Here is a 12465-nt window from a genome sequence, read left to right as displayed (position 1 = left end):
CCACACCATTACACCCCCCACCACCAGCCTGAACCGGTGATACCCCATCCCCCACACCATTACACCCCACCACCAGCCTGAACCGGTGATATCCCATCCCCCACACCATTACACCCCCACCACCAGCCTGAACCGGTGATATCCCATCCCCCACACCATTACACCCCCACCACCAGCCTGAACCGGTGATATCCCATCCCCCACACCATTACACCCCCACCACCAGCCTGAACCGGTGATATCCCATCCCCCACACCATTACACCTCCACCACCAGCCTGAACCGGTGATACCCCATCCCCCACACCATTACACCCCCACCACCAGCCTGAACCAGTGATATCCCATCCCCCACACCATTACACCTCCACCACCAGCCTGAACATGTGATATCCCATCCCCCACACCATTACACCCCCACCACCAGCCTGAACCGGTGATATCCCATCCCCCACACCATTACACCCCCACCACCAGCCTGAACCGGTGATACCCCATCCCCCACACCATTACACCCCCACCACCAGCCTGAACCGGTGATATCCCATCCCCCACACCATTACACCCCCACCACCAGCCTGAACCGGTGATATCCCATCCCCCACACCATTACACCCCCACCACCAGCCTGAACCGGTGATATCCCATCCCCCACACCATTACACCCTCACCACCAGCCTGAACCGGTGATACCCCATCCCCCACATCATTACACCCCCACCACCAGCCTGAACCGGTAATATCCCATCCCCCACACCATTACACCCCCCACCACCAGCCTGAACCGGTGATACCCCATCCCCCACACCATTACACCCCCACCACCAGCCTGAACCGGTGATATCCCATCCCCCACACCATTACACCCCCACCACCAGCCTGAACCGGTGATATCCCATCCCCCACACCATTACACCCCCACCACCAGCCTGAACCGGTGATACCCCATCCCCCACACCATTACACCTCCACCACCAGCCTGAACCGGGGATATCCCATCCCCCACACCATTACACCCCCACCACCAGCCTGAACCGGTGATATCCCATCCCCCACACCATTACACCCCCACCACCAGCCTGAACCGGTGATATCCCATCCCCCACACCATTACACCCCCACCACCAGCCTGAACCGGTGATATCCCATCCCCCACACCATTACACCCCCCACCACCAGCCTGAACCGGTGATATCCCATCCCCCACACCATTACACCCCCACCACCAGCCTGAACCGGTGATACCCCATCCCCCACACCATTACACCCCCACCACCAGCCTGAACCGGTGATACAAGGCAGGATGGATTCATGCGCCAAATTCTGACCCCACCATCTGCATGTTGGGGGGGAAATCCAGACTCATCAGACCAGGAGACGTCTTTCCAATCTTCTATTGTCCAGTTTTGGTGATCCTGTGCCAATTGTAGCCTCAGTTTCCTGTTCTTAGCTGACAGGAGTGGCACCCGGTGTGGTCTTCTGCTGCTGTAGCCCATCTGCTTCAAGGTTGGATGTGTTGTGTGTTCAGAGATGGTATTCTGCATACCTTGGGTGTAACGAGAGGTTATTGGAGTTTCTGTTTTCCTCCACACAACTGCCGCTCACTGGATATTTTCTCTTTTCCCACCATTCTCTGTAATCCCGAGAGATGGTTGTGTGTGAAAATCCCAGAAATACTCAGACCAGCCCTTCTGCCACCAACAATCATGCCACGTTCAAAGTCACCCAGATCCCCTTTCTTCCCCATTCTGATGCAGCAAGTCGTCCTCTCCATGTCTAGAGGACTAAATGCATTGAGGTGCTGCCATGTGATTGGCTGATTAGTAATTTGTGTTACCGAGCAACTGAACAAACAGGTGTACCTAATAAAGTGTCCGGGGAGTGTGTATTGCAGTGCAGGAAGGTCTCTGAGAACTCTGGGGAGGAAATCTACCGACACACTTCAGGTGGAACTTATATGTGCTTATCATCAGGGGTGGGGGAGGGGAGGGGTGTCAAGGACTCACCGTTGTCACCTGGGACGGACTCTGCTGGGAGACGGTCACTGTGGGAGCAGCTCTGCTGACCGCCAGACCTGCCTGGGAAGAGAATGAGTATAAAATTCAGAGACCGCCCTTTATATACTGCCCCACCCCCACGGAGACCCGCCCTTTATATACTGCCCCACCCCCACAGAGACCCAGCCTTTATATACTGCCCCACCCCCACGGAGACCTGCCCTTTATATACTGCCCCACCTCCACAGAGACCGCCCTTTATATACTGCCCCACCTCCACAGAGACCCACCCTTTATATACTGCCCCACCCCCACGAAGACCCGCCCTTTATATACTGCCCCACCCCCACAGAGACCCGCCCTTTATATACTGCCCCACCCCTACAGAGACCCGCCCTTTATATACTGCCCCACCCCTACAGAGACCTGCCCTTTATATACTGCCCCACCCCCACGGAGACCCGCCCTTTATATACTGCCCCACCTCCACAGAGACCCACCCTTTATATACTGCCCCACCTCAACAGAGACCCACCCTTTATATACTGCCCCACCCCCACGGAGACCCGCCCTTTATATACTGCCCCACCCCCACGGAGACCCGCCCTTTATATACTGCCCCACCCCCACAGAGACCCGCCCTTTATATACTGCCCCACCCCCACAGAGACCCGCCCTTTATATACTGCCCCACCCCTACAGAGACCCGCCCTTTATATACTGCCCCACCCTCACAGAGACACACGCCCTTTATATACTGCCCCACCCCTACAGAGACCCGCCCTTTATATACTGCCCCACCCCCACGGAGACCCGCCCTTTAGATACTGCCCCACCCTCACAGAGACCCACCCTTTATATATTGCCCCACCCCTAAAGAGACCCGCCCTTTAGATACTGCCCCACCCTTACAGAGACCCACCCTTTATATACTGCCCCACCCCTACAGAGACCCGCCCTTTATATACTGCCCCACCCCCACAGAGACCCGCCCTTTATATACTGCCCCACCTCCACAGAGACCGCCCTTTATATACTGCCCCACCCCCACAGAGACCCGCCCTTTATATACTGCTCCACCCCCACAGAGACCCGCCCTTTATATACTGCCCCACCCCTACAGAGACCCGCCCTTTATATACTGCCCCACCCCCACAGAGACCCGCCCTTCATATGCTGCCCCACCTCCACAGAGACCGCCCTTTATATACTGCCCCACCCCCACAGAGACACACGCCCTTTATATACTGCCCCACTCCCACAGTGACCGCCCTTTATATACTGCCCCACCCCCACAGAGACACACGCCCTTTATATACTGCCCCACCTCCACAGAGACCGCCCTTTATATACTGCCCCACCCCTACAGAGACCCGCCCTTTATATACTGCCCCACCCCCACGGAGACCTGCCCTTTATATACTGCCCCACCTCCACAGAGACCGCCCTTTATATACTGCTCCACCTCCACAGAGACCCACCCTTTATATACTGTTCCACCTCCACAGAGACCCACCCTTTATATACTGCTCCACCCCCACAGAGACCCGCCCTTTATATACTGCCCCACCCCCACAGAGACCCGCCCTTTATATACTGCCCCACCCCTACAGAGACCCGCCCTTTATATACTGCCCCACCCCCACGGAGACCTGCCCTTTATATACTGCCCCACCTCCACAGAGACCGCCCTTTATATACTGCCCCACCTCCACAGAGACCCACCCTTTATATACTGCCCCACCCCCACAGAGACACGCCCTTTATTTACTGTCCCACCTCCACAGAGACCCACCCTTTATATACTGCCCCACCTCCACAGAGACCCGCCCTTTATATACTGCCCCACCCCCATGGAGACACACCCTTTATATACTGCTCCACCTCCACAGAGACTGCCCTTTATATACTGCCCCACCCCCACAGAGATCCGCCCTTAATATACTGCCCCACCCTCACAGAGACCCGCCCTTTATATACTGCCCCACCCCCACAGAGACACGCCCTTTATATACTGTTCCACCTCCACAAAGACCCACCCTTTATATACTGCCCCACCCTCACAGAGACACGCCCTTTATATACTGTTCCACCTCCACAGAGACCCACCCTTTATATACTGCTCCACCCCCACAGAGACCTGCCCTTTATATACTGCCCCACCCCCACAGAGACCGCCCTTTATATACTGCCCCACCTCCACAGAGACCGCCCTTTATATACTGCCCCACCACCACAGAGACCGCCCTTTATATACTGCCCCACCCCCACAGAGACCTGCCCTTTATATACTGCCCCACCCCCACAGAGACCGCCCTTTATATACTGCCCCACCTCCACAGAGACCGCCCTTTATATACTGCCCCACCACCACAGAGACCGCCCTTTATATACTGCCCCACCTCCACAGAGACATGCCCTTTATATACTGCCCCACCTCCACCATGCCCGCACAGTGTTCACTACCATAGCCCCTCCTCCCGGAATAATGTTCCCTCGCCCTGCCTGCACAGTGTTCACTACCATAGCCCCTCCTCCCTGAATAATGTTCCCTCCCCCTGCCCTGACCGCACAGTGTTCACTACCATAGCCCCTCCTCCCTGAATAATGCTCCCTCCCCCTGCCCTGACCGCACAGTGTTCACTACCATAGCCCCTCCTCCCTGAATAATGTTCCCTCCCCCTGCCCTGACCGCACAGTGTTCACTACCATAGCCCCTCCTCCCTGAATAATGTTCCCTCCCCCTGCCCTGACCGCACAGTGTTCACTACCATAGCCCCGCCTCCCTGAATAATGTTCCCTCCCCCTGCCCTGACCGCACAGTGTTCACTACTATAGCCCCTCCCCCTGGTGTAAACACTGACCTGCTGTGCTGCGGCCAGGCTCTGGAGCTGAGCGCTGCTCAGGTGCTGCTGATGCTGTTGCAGAGCTGCGGTTTGCAGCATGAGGTGCTGCTGCTGGGCGGCGTACATCTGCTGCAGGTACTGCGCTGCCGTGCTGGGCTGTCGGCTCAGAGCTTGCTGAATCACCTGGGGGGAGGAAACAATCCGGTCATAGTCCGCTCCCCGCCCCGGGTTCAGTGTTGCCCATAGCAACCACATCACATTCACTAAACATCTTCCTGGGAGAAGAGATACAATCTGGTTGTTATATGCTCCACAAATATCCCTATTAATATAGAACCCCGCTGTACACACCTAGGAAAGCTCTGTCCAGATTGGTTGCTAAGGGTTACCTCAAACTACAGCTTTCTGCAGGAGGCTGAATGTGTTTGAATAGAGAATAATTGGCAGTCCATCCTGTGAGGTCAGAGGTCGGGGGCGGGGGTGAACTCGGTGACTGCAAAAGAATGGGAACTCCGATGTCATCATCTCCACTCCTCATCCATCACTGGCCTCCCCTCCCCCTCCCTGACAGCTCTTCCATCATCCCTGACTGACCAGCCTGAGAGCAGGAAGACCGAGCTGAGAGCATCCGGCCAGAGGCAGCCCGCAACACGTCCGACCAGAGGCACCCCGCAACACGTCCGACCAGAGACACCCCGCAACACGTCCGACCAGAGACACCCCACAACGCGTCCAACCAGAGACACCCCACAACGCGTCCAACCAGAGACACCCCACAACACGTCCAACCAGAGGCACCCCGCAACAGGTCCGGCCAGAGGCACCCCGCAACACGTCCAACCAGAGGCACCCCGCAACACGTCCAACCAGAGGCACCCCGCAACACGTCCGACCAGAGACACCCCGCAACACGTCCGACCAGAGACACCACGCAACACGTCCGACCAGAGACACCCCGCAACACGTCCGACCAGAGACACCCCGCAACACGTCCGACCAGAGACACCCCGCGCCACAGCTCCGACCAGAGGCACCCCGCAACACGTCCGACCAGAGGCACTCCGCAACACATCCGACCAGAGGCACCCCGCAATGCGTCCGACCAGAGACACCCCGCAACGCGTCCGACCAGAGACACCCCGCAACGCGTCCGACCAGAGACACCCCGCAACGCGTCCCACCAGAGACACCCCGCAACGCGTCCCACCAGAGACACCCCGCAACGCGTCCGACCAGAGATACCCCACAACGTGTCCGACCAGAGACACCCCGCGCCACAGCTCCGACCAGAGATACCCCACAACACATCCGACCAGAGACACCCCACAACGCGTCTGACCAGAGACACCCCGCAACACGTCCGACCAGAGACACCCCCCAACACGTCTGACCAGAGACACCCCGCGCCACAGCTCCGACCAGAGGCACCCCGCAACAGGTCCGGCCAGAGGCACCCCGCAACACGTCCAACCAGAGGCACCCCGCAACACGTCCGACCAGAGACACCCCGCAACACGTCCGACCAGAGACACCCCGCAACACGTCCGACCAGAGACACCCCGCAACACGTCCGACCAGAGACACCCCGCGCCACAGCTCCGACCAAAGGCACCCCGCGCCACAGCTCCGACCAGAGGCACCCCGCAACACATCCGAACAGAGGCACCCCGCAATGCGTCCGACCAGAGACACCCCCGCAACACGTCCGACCAGAGACACCCCGCGCCACAGCTCCGACCAGAGACACCCCGCGCCACAGCTCCGACCAGAGGCACCCCGCAACACATCCAAACAGAGGCACCCCGCAATGCGTCCGACCAGAGACACCCCGCAACGCGTCCGACCAGAGACACCCCGCAACGCGTCCCACCAGAGACACCCCGCAACGCGTCCCACCAGAGACACCCCGCAACGCGTCCGACCAGAGATACCCCACAACGTGTCCGACCAGAGACACCCCGCGCCACAGCTCCGACCAGAGATACCCCACAACACGTCCGACCAGAGACACCCCACAACGCGTCTGACCAGAGACACCCCGCAACACGTCCGACCAGAGACACCCCCCAACACGTCCGACCAGAGACACCCCACAACGCGTCCGACCAGACGCACCCCACAATGTGTCTGACCAGAGGTACCCCGCAACGCGTCCGACCAGAGACACCCCGCAACACGTCTGACAAGAGACACCCCGCAACACGTCTGACCAGAGACACCCCGCAACACGTCCGACCAGAGACACCCCGCAACACGTCCGACCAGAGACACCCTGCGCCACAGCTCCGACCAGAGGCACCCCGCAACACATCCGACCAGAGGCACTCCGCAACACATCCGACCAGAGACACCCCGCAACGCGTCCCACCAGAGACACCCCGCAACGCGTCCCACCAGAGACACCTTGCAATGCGTCCAACCAGAGATACCCTACAACGTGTCCGACCAGAGACACCCCGCGCCACAGCTCCGACCAGAGATACCCCACAACACGTCCGACCAGAGACACCCCACAACGCGTCTGACCAGAGACACCCTGCAACACGTCCAACCAGAGACACCCCCCCAACACGTCCGACCAGAGACACCCCACAATGTGTCCGACCAGAGGCACCCGCAACGCGTCCGACCAGAGACACCCCGCAACACGTCCGATCAGAGACACCCCACAACGTGTCCGACCAGAGACACCCCGCAACACGTCCGATCAGAGACACCCCGCAACACGTCCGATCAGAGACACCCCGCAACGCGTCCGACCAGAGACACCCCGCAACGCGTCCGAACCAGAGACACCCCGCAACGCGTCCCATCAGAGACACCCCGCAATACGTTCGACCAGAGACACCCTGCAACGGGTCCAACCAGAGGCACCCCGCAAAGCGTCCGACCAGAGGCACCCTGCAATACGTTCGACCAGAGACACCCCGCAACGTATCCGACCAGAGGCACCCCGCAACGCATCCGACCAGAGACACCCCAAAAAAGTCCGACCAGAGGCACCCCGCAATGCGTCCGACCAGAGGCACCCCGCAATGCGTCCGACCAGAGGCACCCTGCAACGCGTCCGACCAGAGGCACCCCGCAACGCATCCGACCAGAGGCACCCCGCAACGCGTCCGACCAGAGGCACCCCGCAATGCGTCTGTCCAGAGACACCCCGCAATACATTCGACCAGAGACACCCCGCAACGGGTCCAACCAGAGGCACCCCGCAAAGCCTCCGACCAGAGGCACCCCGCAAAGCGTCTGACCAGAGACACCCTGCAATGCGTCCGACCAGAGACACCCCTCAATGCATCCGACCAGAGGCACCCTGCAAAGCCTTCGACCAGAGGCACCCTGCAAAGCGTTCGACCAGAGGCACCCCACAAAGCGTCCGACCAGAGGCACCCCGCAAAACGTCCCACCAGAGGCACCCCGCAATGCGTCTGACCAGAGACACCAAGCACCCTGCAACGCGTTCGGCCAGAGACACCCAGCACCCCACAACGCATCTAGCTGCCCACTATCCACCACACCCCATCTACCCCCCTGCACTCTTCACACCCCTTCTATTCCCCCCCTGCACTCTTCACACCCCTTCTACCCCATCCCCCCTGCCCAGTGTGTACTCACCTCTCCTGGACCAGGCAGTAGGTTGGGAAGCTTTGCCTAGAACTGACAGAGAATCCTGGAGACCTCTGACCTCCTCTTCTGACCAGACAAAGTGCCGAGAGGAAGAGGGTGGAGATCCCAGAGCAGCCCAGCAACTGCCAATCAGCATTGTCCATTCATGAAGGGGCCCCGTACGTGAATGAGCCGAGGACAAAAGTCCCAACAACTACAATGTGACCAGCCTCATGGTGTCATGTGACCAGCCCGGCCCTCAAATGTTTCCATCAGATCTGTAAACACCCACAGCTTACAGAGACCCTGGGAAACACCCCACAATCTACAATCCAGGGTGTACACCAACCCGCTATCCATCATCCTCATACATGTCCCCGGAGACACCCCACAATCTACAATCCAGGGTGTACACCAACCCGCTATCCATCATCCTCATACATGTCCCCGGAGACACCCCACAATCTACAATCCAGGGTGTACACCAACCCGCTATCCATCATCCTCATACATGATCCCCGGATACACCCCATAATCTACAATCCGGGGTGTACACCAACCCACTATCCTTCATCCTCATACATGATCCCCGGATACACCCCATAATCTACAATCCGGGGTGTACACCAACCCGCTATCCATCATCCTCATACATGATCCCCGGATACACCCCATAATCTACAATCCGGGGTGTACACCAACCCGCTATCCATCATCCTCATACATGATCCCCGGATACACCCCATAATCTACAATCCGGGGTGTACCCCAATACCGCTATCCATCATCCTCATACATGTCCCCGGAGACACCCCACAATCTACAATCCGGGGTGTACACCAACCCGCTATCCTTCATCCTCATACATGATCCCCGGATACACCCCATAATCTACAATCCGGGGTGTACCCCAATACCGCTATACTTCATCCTCATACATGTCCCCAGAGACACCCCATAATCTACAATCCGGGGTGTACACCAACCCGCTATCCATCATCCACATACATGTCCCCGGAGACACCCCACAATCTACAATCCAGGGTGTACACCAACCCGCTATCCATCATCCTCATACATGTCCCCGGAGACACCCCACAATCTACAATCCGGGGTGTACACCAACCCGCTATCCTTCATCCTCATACATGATCCCCGGATACACCCCATAATCTACAATCCGGGGTGTACACCAACCCGCTATCCTTCATCCTCATACATGATCCCCGGATACACCCCATAATCTACAATCCGGGGTGTACCCCAATACCGCTATACTTCATCCTCATACATGTCCCCAGAGACACCCCATAATCTACAATCCGGGGTGTACACCAACCCGCTATCCTTCATCCTCATACATGATCCCCGGATACACCCCATAATCTACAATCCGGGGTGTACACCAACCCGCTATCCTTCATCCTCATACATGATCCCCGGATACACCCCATAATCTACAATCCGGGGTGTACCCCAATACCGCTATACTTCATCCTCATACATGTCCCCAGAGACACCCCATAATCTACAATCCGGGGTGTACACCAACCCACTATCCTTCATCCTCATACATGACTCTCGGAGACACCCCCCAATCTACAATCCAGGGTGTACACCAAACCTGCTATACTTCCACCTCATACATGATCCCCGGAGATACCTCATAATCTACAATCCAGGGTGTACCCCAATCCAGCTATCCTTCCTCCTCATACATGTCTCCAGAGACACCTCACAATCTACAATCCAGGGTGTACCCCAATACTGCTATACTTCTTCCTCGTAGATGTCCCCCGGAGACACCCCACAATCTACAATCCAGGGTGTACCCCAATACCGCTATACTTCATCCTCATACATGTCCCCTGGAGACACCCCACAATCTACAAACTGGGGTGTACACCAACTCGGCTATCCTTCATCCTCATACATGTCCCTCGGAGACACCCCACAATCTACAATCTGGGGTGTACACCAACCGCTATACTTCCTCCTCATACATGGCTCCCGGAGACACCCCATAATCTACAATTCGGGGTGTACACCAACCCGGCCATCCTTCCTCCTCATACATGATCCCCGGATACACCCCATAATCTACAACATGGGGTGTACACCAACCCGGCCATCCTTCCTCCTCATACATGATCCCTGTTGACACCCCACAATATACAATCCGAGCTGTACCCCAATCCGGCTATCCTTCCTCCTCATAAATGACTCCGGAGACACCCCGTAATCTACAATCCGGGGTGTACCTCAATCCCGCTATACTTACTCCTCATACATGTCCGCGAAGACACCCCATAATCTACAACCTGGGGTGTACACCAGCCCAGCTATACTTCCTCCTCATACATGACTCCCGGAGACACCCCATAATCTACAATTCGGGGTGTACACCAACCCGGCCATCCTTCCTCATACATGTCTCCGGAGACACCCCACAATCTACAATCTGGGGTGTACCCCAATCCAGCTATCCTTCCTCCTCATACATGACTCCGGAGACACCCCGTAATCTACAATCCGGGGTGTACACCAACCCAGCTATACTTCCTCCTCATACATGACTCCCGGAGACACCCCACAATCTATAATCCGGGGTGTACACCAACCCAGCTATCCTTCATCCTCATACATGATCCCCGGATACACCCCATAATCTACAATCCGGGGTGTACACCAACCCAGCTATCCTTCATCCTCATACATGATCCACTGAGACACCCCACGATCTACAATCCAGGGTGTACACCAACCCAGCTATCCTTCCTCCTCATACATGACTCCGGAGACACCCCCTAATCTAAAATCCGGGGTGTACCTCAATCCCGCTATACTTCCTCCTCATACATGTCCCCCGGAGACACCCCACAATCTACAATCCGGGGTGTACACCAACCCAGCTATACTTCCTCCTCATACATGATCCCTGGAGACACCCTATAATCTACAATCTGGGGTGTACACCAACCCGGCCATCCTTCCTCCTCATACATGACTCCCGGAGACACCCCACAATCTACAATCCGGGGTGTACACCAACCCGGCCATCCTTCCTCCTCATACATGACTCCCGGAGACACCCCACAATCTACAATCCGGGGTGTACACCAACCCGGCCATCCTTCCTCCTCATACATGATCCCTGGAGACACCCTATAATCTACAATTTGGGGTGTACACCAACCCAGTCATCCTTCCTCCTCATACATGTCCCCTGGAGACACCCCACAATCTACAATCCGGGGTGTACACCAACCCGGCCATCCTTCCTCCTCATACATGATCCCTGTTGACACCCCACAATCTACAATCCGGGGTGTACCTCAATCCCGCTATACTTCCTCCTCATACATGTCCCCGGAGACACCCCACAATCTACAATCCGGGGTGTACACCAACCCGGCTATACTTCCTCCTCATACATGACTCCCGGAGACACCCCATAATCTACAATCCGGGGTGTACCCCAATCCCGCTATACTTACTCCTCATACATGATCCCCGGAGACACCCCACAATCTACAATCCGGGGTGTACACCAACCCGGCTATACTTCCTCCTCATACATGACTCCCGGAGACACCCCATAATCTACAACCTGGGGTGTACACCAACCAGGCCATCCTTCCTCCTCATACATGATCCCTGGAGACACCCCACAATATACAATCCGGGGTGTACCCCAATTCGGCTATCCTTCATCCTCATACATGTCACCGGAGACACCCCACAATCTACAATCTGGGGTGTACACCAACCCGCTATCCTTCATCCTCATACATGATCCCTGGAGACACCCCACATTCTACAATTCGGGGTGTACCTCAATCCGGCTATACTTCCTCCTTATACATGATCCCCGGAGACACCCCATAATCTACAATCCAGGGTGTATCCCAATTCAGCTATCCTTCCTCCCCATACATGTCTCCGGAGACACCCCACAATCTACAATCTGGGGTGTACCCCAATACCGCTATACTTCATCCTCATACATGTCCC

General features: G+C 56.9%; 1 protein-coding gene across 3 annotated transcripts in view; it reads right to left on the bottom strand.

The window, feature by feature from the left end:
* PHC2 (polyhomeotic homolog 2) overlaps positions 1–12465 on the bottom strand; it is a 93403-nt gene that overhangs the window by 54277 nt on the left and 26661 nt on the right. For 2 of the 3 annotated variants that reach the window (XM_073601439.1, XM_073601440.1), the window contains exons 3-4: positions 4861–5025; positions 2006–2077 (exon numbers count right to left, since the gene is read on the bottom strand). In XM_073601439.1, the coding sequence (XP_073457540.1) occupies positions 2006–2077; positions 4861–5025 (237 nt within the window). Of the gene's footprint in view, positions 1–2005; positions 2078–4860; positions 5026–8460; positions 8630–12465 lie in introns of those variants that run through there. The other variant, XM_073601441.1, reaches the window with a different exon arrangement.

Source organism: Aquarana catesbeiana, linkage group LG10, assembly GCF_042186555.1.
Source record: "Aquarana catesbeiana isolate 2022-GZ linkage group LG10, ASM4218655v1, whole genome shotgun sequence".
Classification (NCBI taxonomy): Eukaryota; Metazoa; Chordata; class Amphibia; order Anura; family Ranidae; genus Aquarana; species Aquarana catesbeiana.
Note: the sequence above shows the minus strand (reverse complement) of the source record. Positions and strands in the feature narration are given on the sequence as shown.